We start from the raw sequence: 23,713 nt of genomic DNA on the forward strand, positions 1-23,713 counted from the left end.
GGAAACATAAAGGGAATGGAAAAAAAGAAAAGGGAAAAGGGGAAAGAGGAAGGGAAAAAGGAAATAAGGGAAAGAGAATGTGGGAAGGTAAGGGAAATGGGGTCTTAAAAAGGAAAGGTTAAATTTTTTGAAGTTCTGAAATGTTTATTTTGTTAATGTTTTATCATACTTTCAATTGTGTTCATCTAATCTATATATATATATATTATATAGTGGTATATATAATGTCAACAAAATTAGGTAGAAATGAGAATAAAAAAACAATCTTTAGGCATCAAAAACTTTATTATATACAGTAATATAAAAAAGGCAATTTGCAAAGATTGAATTATACAATTGCCATTGAATAAGTTTTATTTTGTCATGTAATAAGAAGGCAAAAAGCATTAACTCTGTGGAATAACAACTATTATATATATATAGACACTGAAATCTAGTAATAGTAAAGCATTCCTGGGTCTGCTAGATAATAATAAAATGGTAGAACATTTTTTTCATTCCAATGACCCATAATGAGAATATTAACTGTTGTACAGCAAAATTATTCAGACTAATATTAATTATCTTAATAATAATTATGTTTTATAGTAACCAAAAATAATTATCTCAATAAACATCACAGTAACTTTCAATATTTCTCTAATAGTATGACTAGGAGTTATACTAAATATTTGTTTAATTATTTATGCTTCGCTTCTCCATAATTTTCTTACGTTTAGATGGGGAAGTTTTGGTAGTGATTTTTATGCTCTCATTTCTTCCTGACACAAACAAGTTGCAGGTTTCAGATATTAAATTTAATCTATTAACTGTATTTTAATAATAATTATAACTAAACAATTGCAATGCAGTAAAACAAATGAATTATTCATGCACACAAAAAAAAAATAAATGAAACATTAGCAAAGTTTTATACAAATAATAAGCATGTGATTCAAGGAATTTAACTTTGAAGTAAAAAATAGAAAAACTTAATGTAAAAAAAACATGATAATAAAACTTCAGTTGTTAAGTCTGAATGTAGTTAGATGATTTATTCGACTATATTCAAAACTAATTATTTATTTTTTTCATTTCTACCCAATGTCAACAAAATTAGGTAGAAATGAAAAAAAAAAAATTTTTAGCCATTAAAAAGTTTATATAATATAAAAAAGGCAATCTGCAAAGATTGAATTATACAATTGTCATTGAATAAATTTTTTTTTGTCATGTAATAAGAAGGCAAAAAGCATTAACTCTGTGGAATAATAACTATTATACTGTTGTAATCATAGCCAGTGAACTGTTAAAGAAAGAAATCTTTGTGCTGGTGTAATGTAACATTATTTTCACTTCCTTTCTGTTTTCTATAACTGTATTTGACTTAAACAAAAATATTATTATTATTAACAAAGGTTATTACTACAAATTTACTGAATAAATAGCATTTAAAATAGATAATTACAATATTTATGATGATTTTAATAAAACTTGACAATTTGATTATAATAGAATTTGATGTAACATTAATTCCGTAGGTCTTAGGATAAAAGTATTGTTTTCTTTAAAACCTATCCTAAATTTTTCTTAACCAAATGGTTTATAATCCAGTTTAAAAAATTATGATTGACCGATTTATAGTTTAAAGTAATAAGTATTATTATGATGGTTTTATAATAATCATAACAGTTACTAGTTATAATTAAAACAATATTTCAACATTTTTATCTTAAATAATAACTGATTTTATTTTTTAAATGTTATGTTATTAGGTATGTAATTTTTATTTTATCTGTTAAATCTGTCATTTACATAATTAAACTGCTTTTCATTAATTAAATTATTACATTATCCTTTTTTTCATTGCCATACAAATATGTATCATAAAAACAATATATACTTTTAATAAATTATTTCTAAATGAATTTATTAAATTTGTTTGATTTTTATGTATCCTATCAAAATATAAAAAATAAATTTTATGAAATGTAAAAATACATAACTAAAATACATTTTGTCATATTTATAAATTTTGCTTAAATATTTATTTGAATTTTTTAATTAATTTCATTCTTATAAAAGCCTATAGGATATCATATATACAGGTTAAATTTCACTGAGATTGAATTTAAAAGTAAATGCTATAGAATGCGCTCTAACTATGATTTTTTTTAAACTAAGAGCATAATAAAAATTAGTTATAAATATCTACATTCACTTACTATACATAACATGTTACTTTTTAAATATCTAAATTAACAAATTAACAATTAACAATATCTAAGAAGATATTTTTAATTTCAGAACTTAACTGTATCACTCAACATTTTTTTCTCTCAATCAGTCATAAAAAAATACTGCTGAATAATTCTTTGTTTTATTTATTAAAAATTAATGGTACTATCATCAGTATCATAAAAAGAATCAATGAAATTATTATCTTAAAAATGTTTTAACAAAGATTTTTAAGTAAACTTATTAAAATTTATTTCAAAGATTTGGTTAAGCTTTCAGTTGACTGATAATAATCATTTGTCACATAAAAATGACAGGATATTTAACTTTTTTGTCTTAATACTAATTTAACATTTATTTATACTTACTATTACTTTGTAAAAATATAACATCCATTTTTTAAGCCATTCTTCTTGATATTTTGCCATTCTACAAATAAACTTATGGTCATATTCAATTGTGAGGTAACTTACTAGTGGTAAATAAACATAGCAGAACAGTGTTCATAACTTCAGTAAACAAGAAAACTGTGCGCAAGCACCATTTACTTCTATTTCGTAGAAAATAAAAAAGTTTAATTATATTAATCAAGTACAGATTAGTGATCTATAGAAAAGTAATAAAATATAAATGTATTTTTGAAAATTCTGATATATGAGGAAAATGAAAATCTTTCTTTCATAATAAGAAAGTTAAGTTACAAAAAGAAAAAAAAAACATTTAAAATTAAACGTAGTCTGCATCATACACATATTATCTATATTTCACATATATAAATATGTTTATATTATTTATTTAGTGTTTAAGCACATAATTTTAGCACATCATAATATAAGCTTGATTCTAAACTTATTCTATTAATATACTTTGATGATGATTTTAAATGCATGATAATTTGTTGGTAACTTATTTATATATAATATATTACCGGTATTTATATTTGATAACGAGGGATAAGGTAATAATTATGACTATAAACATATATAAATAACATTATTTAACATAATAACTTAAGATTATTTAACATATTAAATAAATTTATTATATTTATAAACATAAATTGCAGCATTAATTTAGAACAATCAGTCTATATTTCAAAATTTGAAATTATTCTGTTTCTAACCTTTAAAAGTAGTAGCTACATGCTATTTATAAAATATGCTTATCTTTCATATTCTACTGTATGACTAAATAAAGTCAAAGATTATTGTGAAACGTTTAGAAACTTTTATTGGCAAGCACAAAATAATGAAAAACAAAAAAAAAATCTTTTAAAAATTAATATTAATAAGGACAAAACGGAGCTGATGGGAATGGTATACTACCAGGAAAAGCATAATTATCACCACTAACAACAGAGCAGACCTTTTTATATCTTTCCTTTCCTCCAGCTCTTGCACCTCGTTGTCTGTTAGGATATGTTGGATAATACGACTGTTCATATGGGCTCAGCAACTGTTGAAACCATGTAGGGTAAGACTGTGACTCCACTATATTACAACTTACTACCAACAGTATTAACAAAAATGCAGATGAGTACACCAGACGATTCATGTTGTCTTGAGAGCAATGTGCTATGTAACTATAAAACAAAAAAAAACAAAATATTTTTTTACATTTGTTCTTTATTAAATGAAAAAAAAATTAAATATAAAAAATGTATTTAAATCTAAATGTTAGTAAGTTACTAAAAACTATGCGTGTGAATGCAAAATTATTAATTTCTATGAAATATCTGACAATAAGTCATTATTTTGAAATAAATTGTAATTAACAGGAACTAACATTAAAGAATAGAATAATTTAGTCATTTACAAATTACTGTACTTAAAATTAGACTATTCTGTTACTACATTATGTAACATCTCTAAACGGATAAGCGCTAACAGGAATGTAAAATCAGAAACCAACAATGGAATGCACAACTTTGAATATTATTCTTTAAAAAATAGATTGTGCTTTATACAGCATGCACAAATAGTGCAATACTGAATCCCTAACTATTGTTTGATTAAATACATTATCCTTCATTAGAATATTAAAAAATACAAGTATTTTAAATATTTTCACCCACATTTAGATAGTGTAGTAAATTTTTTTTATTAATTGCTGTGATGCCTTTTAGATAGTTTATGAGAATAGAATATTTTTTTCAATTGTCAGTAAGACTTCAAGGTTTATTATTAAAATAATATGAAAACTATTCCAAATTAATTTCTGATTGATCGGTTGGAAAAAAAACTGTATAAGAAAATATCTTATAATGTATATAAATAAAAAATCTTGTATATCCATTCTACTTTCTTTGTTTTTCCTGTTTAGCCTCCGGTAACTACCGTTTAGATAATTCTTCAGAGGATGAATGAGGATGATATGTATGAGTGTAAATGAAGTGTAGTCTTGTACATTCTCAGTTCGACCATACCTGAGATGTGTGGTTAATTGAAACCCAACCATCAAAGAACACCGGTACCCACGATCTAGTATTCAAATCCGTGTAAAAATAACTGGCTTTACTAGGACTTGAACGCTGGAACTCTCGACTTCCAAATCAGCTGATTTGGGAAGACGCGTTCACCACTAGACCAACCCGGTGGTCTATATCCATTCTACTTGATTTAGTTTAATTTTACATAGTCGTTACCCGTATTTAAGTACTTACAGATCTGCGACATTAGTTACTGCAGATCTGTGTCTAAGAATTCAGAACACCATTCAGTTATTAACTCCTTATTCATAAACTTTTAATTGATTTTTAAGCATTGGGTAGTTGTCAGACCTCCAGGGAAAAAATAGTAGGCATTTAGTGGCAAGCCTGTGCAATAGGGGATAGTCAAAAATCTGTCAAGCAAAGCCTTAGTGTCATTTGGCTCGCACACACCGTGCTATGGAAATAACGACCTTTGTAACCATTCCACGCCGTTTATTTTAAAATGACCTTTAAAGTTTTTCCAACATTTCACAATAAAATGTTAATATTGTCACCCAAGATTCCATGAGTTTTGTGAAAAACTTCCTTGTTCTCCTAGATTTTTTAAAAAAGTTCATTGACCAAATGGAAAGTTCTTCTCTCAACTCCTCTTTGAATTTCAGCCTCACTCAAAGGGTTGTTAATCGTAATGTCGGCATATGGACAACATAATCGTCGAAGATCTTCAAGGTGCTGTGTCCTTCCTCTAGCAAAAAAAGACCATGTTGTGTATCTGGAAGTTGGCCGGAGCAGTAAAAATAGGTTACATATTTTGTCGACAGATGCTTTACAATCCTTCCCAAATCAGCAAATTTGGAAGCCGAGAGTTCCAGCGTTCAAGTTCTAGTAAAGCCAGTTATTTTTACATGGATTTGAATGCTAGATCGTGGATACCGGTGTTCTTTGGTGGTTGGGTTTCAATTAACCACACATCTCAGGTATGGTCGAACTGAGAATGTACAAGACTACACTTCATTCACACTCATACATATCATCCTCATTCATCCTCTGAAGTATTATCTAAGCGGTAGTTACCGGAGGCTAAACAGGAAAAAGAAAGAAAGATGCTTTACAATCACATAATAGAATGTATGGCAGTTAGGCATGTAACAAGACTGTAAATTATGGATGGCTATTTATTGTACATACGCCTATGAAAAGTAAACGCTACAGTCTTTTGCTCGAGGATATTAAAAAATCGATCACATAAAAATAATAAGGTGGTATTAGAAGACAATACTAATAAGGATTAAAGAATTCGCTCGACAGCACTTCTTATAAATAAACTTACAAAAATGTAACCGTTTCTATAAGCTACCCATCAGTCTTTTCTACATTAATTTAGAAATTATGTTTACTTATAACAAACACATTACTAAATTCTCAAAATATGCGTGTCCGATTTCTTCATCTACAATGATTCTATTAATCTTAGCTTCGTAACACAACTTGATAATTTAAATTTACTTTTGTATCTAAACATGGAATGCTGTTTTGAATCATTTTATTTTATTACACATTATACAATAATATAGTAAACCTGAAATTTACTAGATGAATTAAGTCTTTCTAGTTCTACATCAGTCTACCTTTGAATTAATAAACGTAGCAGCGGAATGACATTGCCGGTGATTACAGACAAATGAAACTCCTAATAACTCGTTTTGGTGCAACAACAGCGTGATAGACATGTAAAAATGTGATGGATTATGTCTTATTAGATTTGTACGTTTACATTTACATAATTTCTGTCTTAGTTTAACTACATCGTACTTCGTAATACAATAATATTAATAAAAAATTTCACCGGACTGATATGTTATAAACTAATTTTTAACCGCATCATTATGAAGTTATTACATTGAAGAAAATTATATGCAAGATGTAATAAGTTCCTTTCTTAGTTTCGTAATAAACTCAATCATTTTTTGATTTTCAGCGAAAGATTATCAATTACTATTATTTACGAAGATGAATTATTGTTATTCAAACTGCAGTATGAGGTAGTGCCACGTAATGCTTAAAAGCGCTTGTGTTTATGTATCCATGTGTATGTATGTTCACGCGCATCGGCTTACATATCTTGAAGTCACGTATTATGAGCTCTAGGAAGAGATATAAACAATACTAAAGGACTATAGATTGGAATATACAGAAGGAAATACCAGTATGTTAGTTATTTGCGACACACGGGCACAAGGTTTCATTATTCAAAGCTGTTACAACTTGGAATGTTTTCGTAACATTACAAATAAGTATACAACAAATACTACAATAATCTTTAATATGAAATAACAATATTCTCATGAGTACCTTATTACTGTGGTTTCGTATGTAGAATGTAATCATTTTTACAATATTTGAAATTATTTATTACAACAGACTGTGCTCAAAGAAATAATAGTAAATTATATGTTTCATTTTCTGAACTCCCGCTCTTCCATCATTAGATAACTTTCTACTGACTTGGTGGAAATATTCCATTAGATAACTTTCTATATGTATTTAAACCAAATTCTAAAAAAGTGCAAGATTACAAAGACTAGCGAACAACGACATGCAGTGGAAGATGAAAAAAAATACGTTAATTTTCATCAATGTATGTAACACATTCTTGAAGTGAAAAAAGAAAAAAATGGTCTCTGATAATAGTTTACGGTCCTGTATTCTGGATTTATCTTAAAAAGCGATTTTTGATTTAAAAAACCCTGCACGTAAAGTTGATAACCCAAATTCTTTGCTATTACTTGGGTTTGAGGTTTAATTTACTATGTAACATATGGGTCCATACTGTTAACTGACTCCAACTAACAGAATACGTCATTAACATGAACAAATGTTAATAAAAAATGTCAAATTATATCAGTAGAAGTAAAGCTTCCTTGCGCTGTATAAAAAAGTATAATGTTAACTTACATAAGAAAAACTTGTCATTATTATCATCATCATTCTTTTATTTGTTAGTTTATAAAGTGCGAAAAAGTATACAAAAACAATAAAAAGTAATACAATACATGCTATTAATTGTTTATGTAACTAATTTGGACGTAGATGTGTTACTCGGTTCACTTACTAGAACTGTACATTTAAGCAAAAATGCTCATAACAATTAGATGAATAACTATTTTTACAAGTTCACCGCAGTTAGATGAATAATTGATTTTACAAGTTAATTAATATCGATATGGATGTATTTACATAAATAGATTAAGGAATTTTTTCAGCATTATTTCTGAAACCGACGTAACGATTTTAAGGACAAAATATTTAATATTCTAACATTAAATATACGAGTATTTAGTAAAATCGAGAAGAGTCTATGGAAAAATATTGTTTTGTTCGAAAGTTAAGAATTAAAAAATCTATTCCGAGAAGTATGCAAAATAAACAAAAATATTTTTTATTATACCCCTACATCAAAGAACGTAGGTTATGAATTTTGTATTTATCTTTAAAAACGTTTTACAGCGTCTAGAACACTTCGGATTTCTTACCAACTACAAAGAAATATAATGTGCATTTATTTTTAGACTTTAGAAATAAAAACCCCTTCATTACAGCGTATTGAAAGGAAAAAAAGAGATCTAAACATTTTATTACGTAAGAATTTTTATAGATAGATTTCGGTGGGATGATCAAACTGTTAATACAATATTTCTACAAAACGTTTAAAATGAACACTTTATGCATAAAATTCCACGCTTATTATATTTATGTATTTGTATCTTGAGGAATTCAAGGGATTTACCGGACGCACTTACGCTGGCTGGGATTTTTTTATGACTATGCATAATAGCTCTATCGGGCTAATGCTTTTCCTTCAAATATTGGACAGGCTCAGCATCCTTAGCAATCATTCTTGCTCATCCCAAAAATTGGATGCTGAAACTTTCGTCCTCAGTGGAGTTTATGGGTATGTCAAGTTTCTTAAAAAAAAAACACAAAGTAGGTAAAAATTGTTCAGTGTCGATTGAACGTAGATTATCATAAAATACAGGTAGATGCATTTAATGCCGATAAGGTAGATTTTAACACATTATAAGTCAACAGAAATTTTTTATTAGGAGATTAATTCTTTTTTCTTTTAAGACTGTAGGTAAACGAATAGATTGGTTGTATGACCAAATTATGATCTATTTTAAATATCTAGGATATCAGGATAATCAAAATTCAAAAAATGACTTTCTAATCCCAGAATTAAAGGTCAAAGTCGATTTTAAGACGCAGTATAATTTAATAAATTAATTTGAACACACACAGTTGTTGAAGGCATAATCTTATTGGAATAGTAGGGTGTACATGTCTAGAGTGTTTTGAGACCAAATTCAATAAGCTATTATTTTTAGTAATTAAGACAATAAATCGATAACCAGAACCCAGGCACCAATCGAAATAAAGATACATTTATTCGTTGGATTTGAATTTTGCCGGTAAATTTTGATCATTTTAGTTAAATTATACCAAATTAAATGATCATCTTAATTTTGAAAGAAAATCGGCGGACTTGCAATTGAGCTACAATCCCGAGTGAGGCAGTAAGTTATTAAAAAAATCAAGATTGCTGAAGTATTTCGCAAATTATGCGAAAGTGTCGATTATGATCGGGTAGATCTGCTTACCTGCAAGCATGTAGGACGTTTCAACGTAATATTGAAAACAGTTTTCTGAGTATGCATTTCTCTTATAAAGTGTTTATATTTTACTATTACAAACAATAAATCCAGGCATATAGCATTTTAAATGTAGTTTGAAGTGATTCAGAAATTTACATTTATGGTAATCATGATTGTTCTGGTACCAATAACTGTACTACTCGCGACATGTCTCTGTCGATAAAACTGAAATTTGATAAGTATAGAAAATTAATTCTACAATAACTATTTGCCTCCGTATCTGTACGAAGTTTCGATTTCAGATCACGCATTCTTGAGATTCACCAAAAAGGAGGAAGGAGTGTCTCTTAAACTGACAGTTCAAACGAAAGCTTTCGAAAATTGAACGTGTCTCGTTTAAGTAACTCAAATTCCTTCCTTTTTGTTGCCTTAAACGCATCATATATTTTCAGATAAAACTTTTAAAACGTAGTGTTTTTGATTGGAAAATGAATGGTGACCTACTTTCAAATTGAAATAATAAGTAGAAGACATTTGTTTTTTTGTTTATCTACCACAACATCAATGGTTATAGGTGAATGATATTAGATGCAAGTCGCTTCTGAAAAATTCAATCTTAGTACAAAATCAGGCAAATGAGAGAAAATGATGAGTCAAAATATTTCCTATTATTTTTTCTTTACTGAGCCGAATTTTGCACATCAGCACGCTAAGATATCGAAATTCAGGGAACATTCAGCTCATGAGTAATTGTGACATTTAAAAACTTAAAATAGACACAGCAAATTAACAAAGAATGTAACATTGAACCTGTGACACTTGTACTTAAACTGTTTTAGATGTCTCACAACATAAAAAAAACCAGTCAGATAACGTAAAACAATAAATCAATGTACTCTTTTTTGTTATAAAGTCAACACGCTTACCAACATTAGAATTAGATTCATCCCCACTACTTAGTAGGCGAAAAATAGAAATTAAATAAAATATATCTAATTTCCGAAATCTATATTCAAAGAACTGTTCAATACAGAATCATATTTCACTTCGACGAAAGAATGTCGAAATATGAACGTTGAGGAAAATAATTGAATTGCATTTTAAACGTTTTTTATAAAGCAGATAATGCGTTACATCTGAGCAATTTGATAAATTAATTAACATGTTTATGTATGTATGACCCCATTCTTAAATAAAAAATAAAACTGGAATTACAAATATTATTTGTCCACGTAAAAGAGTATCTAATAATGAGTATGAGGAAAAAATACAATAAGTTAAACAAGAAAAATAATTTATCGATTTTTCAGAAAGTGCAATGGAGAAAATCGTTGTTCTAGCCCTCATTTCGTAAATAAATAAATCAAATTTTTATTCTGATCGGTACATAATAGTACATTACTCAGTTCACATCAGGAATAGGTAAGTATGCTGCTTCATGAAAAAAAAAAAAGGAACTGCCCCAGCATTTACCTCAATGGATCAAGGAAAAGTGCGGTAAAAACTTGATCAAAGCAGAATTACATAAAACACAACTAATCATAAGATAAAAAAATAGATGTAATTATAGCCCATAATAATTATTTAAAATATAAGCACATAAAATTAATGTCAAGCTAATACTTGAAGATACCGAATACAAAAAAAATACCTACAAAATAATTCTCAATTTAAAAGGGGTTAATGAAAATTAAAATTATAGAATAATATGCAAGTTGAACGTGGTGCAGGAAATCCAGGGTTTAAAAAACTTAATATTGTTTAAAATACTACATTTATTCCTTATTTAATAATTTATTAAATTCTATACGTATTCATTACTTAGTGTAATTATGCTGCATTTATTAAACTTTCAATTTGTTATTTATACTAATACAAAAAAAATTAGGTGCGGTAAGTAAACAGATTAGATATTTTGCTGTCATCAAACGTAAAACTAACCTTTCTCTCTCCTAACACACACACACACACACACACACACACACACACACATCAAACAGTGCTCTTACAAGCATTATTTAAATTCATTTTTAATATTTCTCATGCATATCATTAAGTAAATACCGTACAATCATTTCTTATGGAAATAAGCGTGTCGTCCGGTGACCAAACGATTTTTAAATTTAATTCTTCTAAATACCGCATTTTGTCATTTCTTTTATTAACGAGTGTTTTACATAACAAAAATATGTTTTATCGAGTCGTTGTTGCGTTCGTCAGTTTTAGTTTTATTTTCATTTTTTTTTTAACTTCAATGGATATTTAATAAAAACTCAGAGGTAATTTACCCGTTTTCCAAATAACATTATCATTCATGAAAATAAATAAATTTTATTGACAAACGTAGTAAAATCTTTTGTCACAGTAAAGTTTTTGAGGACTGATTAAAATAAAAATTTAGGAAAAGTATTAAAATAAAATAACTGGATAACAACATAAGAATAATAAACTAGAATTAAGAAAAATTAAGCTAATTTATTTATGTAAATCTTTTGTACATAGTAACATTTTAGACTAAAACTATAGATAGGAAGAAATAAAACGTGCACAATTTCTGTTGTCTCTACAAGTCTGTTTAGTTAAAATTCGATTTATTGGGAAAAGACTTATTTATACTTAAAAGGCTTATTTATACCCTTTTCAAGTCATCCCTTCTTGGTCACCAGCCGAGAATAGATAGAAGACGTTAGCAGAACAAAATTGAGTTTAAAAAGAAATGCCGGTGGCTATAAAAAAAGAATTTTGACCTGACAACACAACCAAATTGTTATTTCACAGCTATATGCAGTATTTATCGAACAAAGGATACAGTTCTCTACTAGTCTTGACAGCAAAGGAGGAGACCCTTTTTATATACAAGTATAATGCTACAGAACGAAAAATTTCATACGTACTACTCTCTGTTTAATAAAAATATTACGTTCATATATTTTTTTAATGAAGTAGGCCTTCATCTTTGAATAAAAAACAAATGATTTTAGTAGTTACACATTTTATTATCTTACCATCCATCATGCACACACAAAAATAAGCTGAAATATTTTTAAAAAAATTTTTCATGAAAATTGGTAGAAAGATTTAGCAGTGTGAAAAAAAGCATTTTATGGACAGGCAAACATGTTTTAATTGTTCAGTAATTTTAGAACCTGTTTAATTCACCAACAAAATACCTTTTAAAATTTATGGCATTTTTTAAATCAAAACTTCTTTTAAAATGTTAGTGCACGTACGACAATCTCAGAATATAAGTAACCGACGATCTTGGAAAATAAATAACTCCCATCTACATATAAAGGCATACAAAAAAATAACTACGTTCAGGTATATATATTACTTAAAATTGGAAAGTTTTTTCATGAAAAACCAAACAAAATCTGCCATTATAATATAAATAATAACTTGAGGTCCTTACAGTTGAGAAAATATGAAGAAAAATTATGTTAAACTACACAAAAATATTACAAGTAATTGTTAAGACTTCATTAATTTCTTGCCTTTTCACTATTTATCTCAGTATTTTTATGAGTGTGAAACATGTGAATTGAAGTGTAAGAAATACCAGTCAGAGTTGCTTTCTCTGAAATTAATAATGTTCACTACACAACCAGCCCTGTAGGGAACATAGTAAAAAAGTTATTAACAGGACTGAATAACACATGCAGTTCGGTGGGCTCAGCATGTTGATTTGCAATAGTATTTTATTTCTGTAAAGAAGACAGTGGAAAACCACTTCATCACCTCACTTTCCTTAGGAAGTCTGGCATGAAACTTCTATTATCCAAGAGAATGACAATGTAATTTGCTAGTGGCTTGTATCTTCTGCTAGGTTTCCTTTAACCTTATATGTACATTAATTAGTCAATATATATAAATTAAAGAAATGTATAAAATCTACGTATGCAAATTATAGTAGCATATATATATGTATGTATGTATATATTAGTTATACGATTGACATACATATATGTAATAAAGAAAAAAATTTGTAAAATGAACTGGAATTAAGGCAATTAAGTTAGTAAACAGGTTATATTAATTTAACAAAAATTAACCAACAAAAACTTAAAAGAGGAGAACTTTTATGAAAATTAAAATTTTTTGTATGGTGAAGAGTGAGAAAGTTCCTGATGTCTACGAATAATTTCAGTCTTAGAGACACTTTATTATGGATTGTTCGGTTCGAAACTTTATTACTTCAAGGCAATATTTTAATGCAAGTGAACGTATTTATCTAACAAGTATTAAAGTACAAAATATATATTTAATAATTTACAAAAAAAAAAAATGTTTTTCATAGCATAAAAATCCATTTTACCTAATAATCTTAAATATATTTTACCTGTGGTAGAAAATCAAAACTTTCTAAACATTTCTTTTTGCGTTAAAAACAGGGTAGGTTATTATCGGTCAAAAATAATAAACAAAAAAAAAGCACTCAGGAGATCAACGAACAATATTTATGTAATTTATGAGGAAAGCTATAAAAAATAGATATAAAAGAATCAGGAATATTGGTAAGTTTAATGAACATCATTATGGGAAAAACAGTTTTATCACGCAAACCATCAAGTAAAATGTATCATTTGGCTTCAACTGTCTAGTTATTTAATGTATTATGGGTAATTTCTGTGTAGATATTATACGACTAATATTTGGCTATTAAAAAGAAGATATCCAAAAAAATATTCAGATCATTGTTCTTTTAAATAAATAAGAGGTGAAATGTATTTGTTTCAATTACAATTTGGTTGTTAAAACTGTTATTTAATGCGGTAAAAAAGCAAAGTAAGTTTGATTTTTCTTTATGTAAGATGGTGTTAAATATTGACAACTATAAAGATTTTTTCCTAATTTTTTGTTTAATGAATCACCTCCAAACACGTCTATAATGAACCCATACCACTCTTAGCGGAAAGAAAGGGCCAAGCAGCATGAATTGTTCGGGGAAATTAATTTACGGAGCAGTAGAACAATTTTAAAAATAACCTTTGTATGCTGTTTGTATCGTGCGAAGGTAAAGCTTATTCTAATAAGTTATAACGTTAAAAACGAAATAAGACAAAAATACCTTGCCTCATGAAGTAATCAATATACTTTTTTTTCTTATCTACTAAGAGCATGTCACACTTAAAAATTACGAAAAAAGTATTAACATCAGTAAGTTTTACTTTGTAAGTAATTAAATAACTAAGGTGACAATAACAAACAATAATCATTTAATTTTGCAGCATTTAGGGGACTGCAGTATCTAGAGGGAATTTTGTGTCCCTTCTTGCGTAGGGTAATGAAAGCTCACTTCATTTCATTATTAATAACATAATATAATTAATAAGGATTTTAATTCTCAAATTTAAGACAAGAATATCTAGCACGGATGAAGTTTCAGATTATTTTAATAGTATTTGCAATGATTAACACCTATCAGTAATAGTAGTAATCAGAAAAATAAAGAAAGAAGATGCAACGTATAATAACAAGGAAATTTTTTTATTATTGTTAATACGAGTAGGCCTATTTGAATTTGGTATAATTAAATTAAATTTAACAATAATAATAGTAGTAATAATGAACAACATTAGTTTTTTTAAGAAAATAAGTAAACTATAACTTAAACATAGAAATAAATGTTGGCTTTCAAATAAATGAAGACGTATTAAAAATATTGTGTTAGAAAATTTACAGAGTATGCTAATCTATAATTTTTTTTCTAAATTTTAATTAAAATTAAACTACATTTAATTTAATTAATAAATATTATTTTATTAGTACCAATTATATTTACATATAATGCTGAGTCTTTAACAGATGAATTTCAAGGGTCTTCCAGCGCCGGCAGCACTGTGAACTACCACTACTGTTCAGAGCGACTGGGGTCACGACCCGATGGAATCTAAGACTAAACGTCTTGAGTCTGTAACCAAATATTCGTTCCAACATTTGTTTATAGTATTGCGCGTGTCCTTGTCTCGACCAATCATACTATTTACTTCATGTCTGTTGGAAACTTAGAATTCAGGAAGCGCTCACTTTCCTTACCGTCCAGCGCGACCTTGATCCTAAGTTCTGTGGCTAAATGCACGTGTTTATAGAATCATCATTATTTTACTTAACCGGTTTCATTGTAATAGTTGATCATGAATGAAGCTATTAAACTATCTTAGTTAAAAAAAAAACAAACAAAACAGCTTTTAAATAAATAATTTATTATGAACATTAACACTTAAATATGTTAATTTATTCACAAATAAAAATAGTAAAGCTTCATTACGCCATAAAATTTACTATATACATTAAAGTTTTTTTAATACCACAAATCATTTTAAAAAAATAAAATTGTTAACTTAATTTAGTATAGTTTATGTATTTTTAATCCAGTTTCAATTGATGCACGTGGAGACTTTTGAATAAAAAGATAAAAATACCTGTACTATAAGGAGATCGAAAGGTTTAGATCTAGAAATTCTAAAAGTATTTATTTCAGTTTGATTTATTATTGTTTGATGTATTAGAACAAAATAAATAAATAAACATTTTCTTATTTCTCTTACACATAAACAATCTTAGTATACAAAAATAATCAATAATTAATGACTAGAGTCACAATTTTTAAGACAATTAAAAATGTATGCTTGATTTCACATGCATATATAATTTTAAAAAATCATGTGGACACCACATGCCTTCCTTGTGCGCTTATTAAATTACATATAGTAATTGTAGTCTTGTACATTCTCAGTTCGACCATTCCTGAGATGTGTGATTAATTGAAACCCAACCACCAAACAACACCGGTATCCACGATCTAGTATTCAAATCCGTGTAAATATAACTGGCTTTACTAGGACTTGAACGCTGGAACTCTCGACTTCCAAATTAGCTGATTTGGGAAGACGCGTTCACCACTAGACCAAGCCGATGAGTCACGATTACTGACTAGGCCTACTATTCTTTACAGTATGTTGTGTATTCTTTTTTAACTACTAATATTTCATAAACTCTTAGAAATTGTGTAAACAATAAAAGATTTATATTCTTTTGGTTTATGACTATAACTGAATAAGAACTTTAGAATATTTAAACATCACAAAGTCTTTTTGATCGTTGTAAAACTATTTTTTTTCTACTGCAGTAATCGAGAACGTCAGTGGAACAAATTTGAATAATTGAGATTATTCAATCCATCAACTTTAAACATTTATTCAAAAAACGATTACTCATAAGTGTGTTAATAAACTGAAATTTATAATCACTAAAATGCATACATAGATTGTTGACCGAGCTAGAATACTAAAATAACATTATATCAAAAGTAAGAGTGAACTATTGAATATTGCAGCATAATAAATCGCTTTTCTGCAGAATTAATCTGTTAACGTAGGGATTATTTCATTAGGTGTTAAAATTTTCAACCTCTCAAATACAGTACTATTAATCACTATTACTATTAATGTACAGAAGAGGTTCTTGATTAATTGTACCTTAATTATTTAAAAAAGTTCCTTTTACAAAAGTAATTAATATAATTTCTTTAGTTTATTCCAATTAGTTAATAATCTTGTTGAAAAGCTATTAATAACTCTAGTAAACAAAACAAAAAATTTCGTGTGTCTAGAATCGTACGTGGTGAATTTAACTAATTTTGAAAAAAATGAATTCAAAACTGTTATCAGAATTTGTGTATTACGTTACGTTATTTTTAGATACATACGACTTAACCCACCGGGTTGGTCTAGTGGTAAATGCATCTTCCCAAATCAGCTGATTTGGAAGTCGAGAGTTACACCGTTCAAGTCCTAGTAAAGCCAGTTATTTTTTACATGGATTTGAATACTAGGTCGTGGATACCACCGGTGTTCTTTGGTGGTTGGGTTTTTCAATTAACCACACATCTCAGTAATGGTCGAACTGAGAATGTACAAGACTACAGTTCATTTACACTCATACATATCATCCTCATTCATCCTCTGAAGAATTATCTAAACGGTAGTTACCGGAGGCTAAACAGGAAAAAAAAGAAAAAAAAGATAGATACGATTTGCTTACCATTAAGTGCATAATAACTGTAAAACCAATATTTAAAAAAATAATAATGTGTATTCATTTAAAATGTGGTTAAATGTGGTTAATTTTTTATTTATTCAAACACAGATAGCTTGAAATATATTAATTAATATAGTTTTAAAATAACAGTTTCTAAAAGTTTAAATCATTGGAATTGTCTTACCTTTAATTTTTAAAATATAGTAAAAAACTTTTTCGCTTATACGATGTTTGACCAGTTTTTCTAAAAAAAAAACCAACAATAGTTACTCATCATTCCAGAATCCCATCTTCCTTTGTATCGATACTCTATGATCAGAACATCCTGATGGAAACGCTCTCCTTGCTCATAGCTGAGAGAGCTCAAATCAAAAAATTCTAGGTGGGAGTGTAGGAAATGAATTTTGAATGACATCTTATATCCTAATCGTTTGTAGTTTTCTAACACCTTATTAACAAAAAAAAACATAGTTTTTATCTTCTCTGTTGTCTAAAAAACCATCAACAACATCTTTAAAGGACTTCCATGAAGCTAGTTCATATACGCTAAGTTTATCGTCGAAAGTTGAGTCCTTAAGCAGTATCTTGATTTGGGGACCAATAAATATACCCTCCTTCATCTTGCCATCACTCAGTTTAGGAAAACTTATTTTCCAATATTTAAATCCTGCCCATTTTTGTCTAGTGCCTTTACAAAATTTTTCATAAGTCCGAGTTTTATGCAAAGCGGCGGCAATATGATTTTACCACTCTCAAATCATGATAAATGCTTAATATTTTTTTTAACCAGCCCCAGATTTCTGCCAAAATCACCAGTTCTTTACGTGGTAATGAAATTTTTTATCACGACTTCCCCAGATACAAAGAAAACAATATTTTTTAAACCCACCTTGTAAATCAAGAAATAACGCAATAATTTTTAGATCACTGCAAATATGCCACATATGCACTTTGTATTTCATCGCTTCTAATATTGATACCATTGTTCCATTCGTTTTTTTCATGTCGACTGCATGAACTAATGAAATGGACGGCTGTTTGTTACCATTGTGCAATCAATAAAACTGCTTTCATGCTAACTTTAGAAGAGTCAATAAAAAGACGCCATTCTTCAGGAATATGCTCAATTCCAAGCTCTTTCAAGAGACCATCGACATCAGTACAAACGCACAATGAATTTTTCATATTAAAATAAGTTGAAAGAGTTTATTTTGCGTTCTAAATGCAGTAACGTTTGCTTTTTCTGCTAAATGATTCCACTGTTCAGTCTAGACCCGCAGAAGTTCAGGTTGCTGCTTGATAATTTTAAATTGCGAATTAAATCATTAAGTTCATATTGTTGAATTAAATGAGGAAATTTTTCATCAGATCCAGGAAGAGATTCTTCAACATCCTCTACAACATCTGCTTCATTTTCTAATTGTTCTAGCAATGTCGGATTAGATGGTGGTACAGGTACAGATAACTCCTCTGCGTGTGGTACTGGCTTTAGAGCTGAGGATATATCTGCATATTTTAAGAAGTTTCTAATTTTAAATGAAAATCCAAATATATTTGTAACACGAAAGTAGCAGACGATGAAGTATCCTTAGATTCACACTAAACCATGCTTGAGAGTGCAAGTAATTGGACGGCCTGAGAAATATTGACCAGGAAGGTAATGAAGGAGCTGTACGCCTGGGAAGAGTCCCGCAGGGGCCGCCGAAAGGGCGTTTGGAAGGACAGGCTCTGAGCTTTACGGGGGGGCTCTGACCGCCGTACGTGTGGGGGTCGCCTGGGCGTTATAAGATCGGGGATACTGCTCTTATGCGTCCGATGATGGCCTGTGGTAAGTGGTATGTGGTAAGTATGTTGTATGTCAGTGACTGTTTATGAGTGTGTCTATTGTTGAGGAATGATGCGATTGTGTGTGTGTGTGTGTGTTGTGTGTATGTGTGTGTGTGTGTGTGTGTGTGTGCGTGTGTGTGCATGGTGTGCAATTGGTGTGTTGATGTTGTATGCTGAAGTAAGTTTTGACGTATGTGGTCATTATTAACGGAATGGATGTGACTTCTGATGTGTAGCATCGTGTGTAGTTTGTGGTGCGCTTTTGTTTGATGTGATCTTGTTCGTGTGTGCGACTTTCTGCGTGGTGTTTGATTGTGTGTGTAAGCGTATTATCCTCTTTCTGATGAAATGCACACCAGCTGTACCAGAAAGGAAGTAGCCAGGGACGGTCGTTTAGTCGGTAGTGCGCACGAATACATGCATACTTAATATCATCTTGCAGAGTCTGTTAGTGTGTCCGACAATGCTTCAGCGCCCGTAAATGGGGTTCCTTCATCTCTAACAAAAAAAAAGGAAAGATTCACGCCAAAATCGTCGGTACAGCAAATGGCACAGCTCGTCGTTTTCCCTTTAACCATTCAGTTAGAGTTACTGAACTCGATATGCAAATAACATGAGGCGCCCAGATTATATCTAGATCCCCGAGTGCACAATTAAACTAAAACTTTAATCTGTTTTTATCAGTTTAGTAATAGTCTTTCTTTGAGATTTAGGCGTAAATTTTGACATAATAAAAATTGTATGATGTTGTCATACGTACAGATATGTTTGTGCATGTCTACTTCTCATGATACAGTGTAGATATTTATTTATCTTTTCTTTATTAAGCATATATGCATATTGTTTAAAAGTAAAAATACAGAAACTATTCTTAACTGTAATCAGCAGTTGCTCAAATGAGTTTATTATAAAAGGTTTTTACAAATTTACGATTTACCTTAAACCTTTACGTAGTAACAAAGTTTCAATAGCATATTTGAAATCAGCAACCAAATTACAGCGAGAAAAGTTGTATAACATGTTAGATACAAATTTTATTTGACTAGTGTAATAAGCAGTAATAAACACGAACAAGGAAAAATTCGTCATTGAAAGCTCGTTATTAACACACTGATAATCAAATATTTGTTTTTTTTTACATTTTGAAATCCAGTAATAATTAGCCTAAGAATTTGGAAAATAAAATGTAAAACAAAAAATTTTAAATAATTCTTTAAACACAATTGTTACTAATTGCCATGGTCTTGAACAACTAATTTCTTTAAATTTTTTCGTGACAAATGTATTTGGAAGTCTTCGTGACTTTAAAAACTATAATTTTGGATTAATTCGGAGTTTTTACCTATACAAAATCAAATAACTTAAAAATATGTTTGCAATTGACTAACTTATACAATAGCATTAAAAATTGTTAAAAACTGAATATTAATTTCTTCTACTCCAACAAATTAATAACTTAATTTTACTTTTTAGATTGAAAATCACTCTGAAGTATCTTTCTTTAAATTATTATTATAAAATCAACATGAATTTTGTTTCGATACAACTGGTTTTGGACATAAACAGGTCGATTTTGGTTTGATGGAAATTTCTCATATACAACAATTTATTTCCAGTTTCTTCAAAATACATTTAATCTAATTCCGTCAGGAATATGGAGATCTATTTGAATTTAAAAATCTGGAATGGAAAGTTTTAAATAATAAAAGGTCGACTAAACTTAATTCTACATTTACTTTTGTATCCTGCTACTGTATGTAAGCTTTTAAGACCTAACTCAGTACGTTCTTAGACAGTAGGAAGTTTATTTATTCTAACGATTAGTGAAAGTAGATTTGACTGGGTGCAAGAGTCAAATCATTTCTATACTTAGCAACGAATCGTACAAATAACATTAAAAAGTTCTACTATTGTATTGAAATACTAGGTCGATTCTAACATCTTATCTCAGTTAGAAGTGAATGGTTCTTACCTCATTAAAAGTGAACTTTTATCCTAAATGAAAGTATGGTATATTTTAGTATACGTTTTTGATAAAATTACTGGAAAATTTATAGAACTAAATAATTCTGCACAACTCTTTTAGGTAGATTTCATAAAAAATCTACCTGTTGTAATGGGTACCATGATTCGACTTCCGGAAAATTTCGAGATATCTTCGCGTTTCACATCCCCAGACCTCAAAACCACTGTCAGTTCAAAAGTTTATAAATACATTTATATACATACATATTTCACTTTCTTATGGACACGTTAACTGCCGTAATTTTTCTCAATCACTTTCAAATTGGTACATAAAATATAACGATCCAAAATCTCGGTCGAGTTCGTAATCGACAAAATCGGACCATGTGGGTGGAAATAGTGGGAGCTTTTTCGAAAAAAAAGTATCGCTACAACTTTCTTATTACGTAAAATACTGAATTCGTTTAAAGTTCCTACTATTCTTTGGATAAGAGCCTAAAACTTATCTAAGTAAAGTTTTTGGATATCACCAGCCAACGGCCCAGCAGGTGGAAAAGATACGGCGGACAAAAAAATCATATCTTCCTTAATAAGCACAGTATCGAATCAGTCTAAAGTGGTCATTAGTCCTCTAAACATTAACTAAAACTTTTGTCTGAAACAAATTTTTGTATGACCAACCCTTACGGCAAGGGATGACCAAAATATTGCTGGAATTGTAAGAAGATGGAGTTTGTCGTATGCTAAACATGTGAAACTTTTTTATAAACTTTTATTTAATATGCTTTAGTTATAATCAAATCTTGCAACTGATATATCTTTTGGTCTATCGTATGAAAATCAATGAAATTTGATACACTTATGCAACTTCGATGTGTAAAAATAAATATTTTTACTTTTTTTTTAGTCTTAATAAACAAAGCTTTTATTTAACTCGCTTTAGGAATAATCAGATCTTGCAACTGCTATATCTTTTGATCTATCGTATAAAAATCAATGAAATTTGGTACACGTATTACATTTATTTATTTTTTATTTATTAGATATTTATATTATTTTTTTTTTTTTTACTTTTTTGAGGGTTTTTCTAATTTGTTTCCTTTTTTTTATTTATGTTAATATTAATATTAGTTAAATAAAAGCTTTTTTAAAAAATAATTTTTTATATGTAATCAAATATATTTTTGTAATTTTTTTTGTATTTTTTTTCACATGCAACCATTGTCGTATTAAAAATTTGAAGTTTTTCTTAAGGTAGAAATATTTTTTATCCCCTATTTAGCACCGGTGAAATTTATCTCCCCCTTCCTGAGTACCGAAAGGGATTTTTTATCATCATCACGGGGTTTGCGTTTAAAAATAATCTCCCGGTCTGGAAAGATAGTTTTATGATTGATTATATTAACCTTCAGTACAGCAACCTAGGTTCAGCTTGGCTTTTCAGTGTTTGAATGTTATATCTTTTCACGCAAAAGTTTACTATGGTGAAGTAAATTTTTCCTGTTTATATACTCATATTTAAATTACGCATAAATTTATTTCCATATATTCGTAATCCGACAGAAGCAGTTCTTTAAAAAGTTAGGAAAAAATAGAAAGGAAAAGGTAGTTAAGAGAAAGCATAAATAAATTTTAATTCGACGAATATATAAGAACTAAATGCTTATTTAGTTCTTTGATTACGCCATACGTAGTATATAAATGCGTAAACATAATAAAGCATTCCTATTATGTTATTATCTGTTTACTTTTTATACTCATTACCTCAAAGCCTATGTAAAATTTATTGTAATTACACTTCTGATATTTATAAAGCGGGCGACGGTTGCTGAAATAAGAAATAGTTTCAATTAAAAACTTCTAGTAAATCAAATTTCGAGCAAGACCTAAAGGTCATGTTGCATAACTCTCGATTAATGTCCTGGAATTTAACTTACAGCTAAATAGATATATACGTATTACTTTGTAATGGTTTCATAATGTAAAGCTTTAAAGGGTACTTCAGAAATTAATTTTAACTAATGAAAAGTCTACCTGGACAGTGAAATAATTTATAAATTTCAGTACTTTCATTTGAAGGACAAATAAGTATAATTATTACCATTCACTCGCAACTTTACCACTTCTTAAAGCTCGTTTAAAAGCATACAGAAAAATTCATATCTGCCTGTTTCAATAATTATTTTTTGTCTTAAAAGAATAAATTTATATGTAGGAATCAACTACGATATGTTTTGTGCTGGAATATTTAGTATAAATAAAATCAAACAGTGCAGGATGATCAATAATGCTAAACAGAAACAATAATTTCCTAATAGGAGCACTAGGTAAATTACAATAAAACACTTTTCAACCTCTTTTCTTTGTACTATATATGTGTGTGTGTGTGTGTGTGTGTCTGTGTTTGCGCGCGCGCGCGATTTGTAAAGTGTATTACGGAAAAATCGATAATACAATTATTTAATTCTGAAATAAACTTAAATAAACGGTATGAAAATATCACATGATCAAAATTCGAAAGTAACGGCATATGAAGAAACGGAAAACAAATATCAAGCTATAAGTAACTCCAGCAAATGAA

At 28.8% G+C, this 23,713-nt stretch overlaps 1 protein-coding gene across 1 annotated transcript; it reads right to left on the minus strand.

Moving 5' to 3' along the window:
• Positions 1 to 266: 266 nt before the first annotated feature.
• LOC142330349 (uncharacterized) lies at positions 267 to 15,326 on the minus strand. Its single transcript, XM_075375607.1, has 2 exons — positions 15,083 to 15,326; positions 267 to 3,799 (listed from the first exon to the last, which is right to left on the minus strand). Exons 1-2 carry the CDS (start codon positions 15,235 to 15,237, stop codon positions 3,502 to 3,504), a joined length of 453 nt encoding a protein of 150 aa, XP_075231722.1. The 5' UTR covers positions 15,238 to 15,326; the 3' UTR covers positions 267 to 3,501.
• Positions 15,327 to 23,713: the final 8,387 nt, after the last annotated feature.

Source organism: Lycorma delicatula, chromosome 1 (assembly GCF_047948215.1).
Source record: "Lycorma delicatula isolate Av1 chromosome 1, ASM4794821v1, whole genome shotgun sequence".
NCBI classification, from domain to species: domain Eukaryota; kingdom Metazoa; phylum Arthropoda; class Insecta; order Hemiptera; family Fulgoridae; genus Lycorma; species Lycorma delicatula.

Excerpts from the sequence above, each read along its gene's own strand:
- LOC142330349 (XM_075375607.1), bottom strand. The coding sequence starts at position 15,237 with ATGTTGGAACGAATATTTGGTTACAGACTCAAGACGTTTAGTCTTAGA. Across the intron at positions 3,800-15,082 it reads TTAAAGACTCAGCATTATAT|TTACATAGCACATTGCTCTC; the intron begins GTAAATATAATT and ends TTTGTTTTATAG.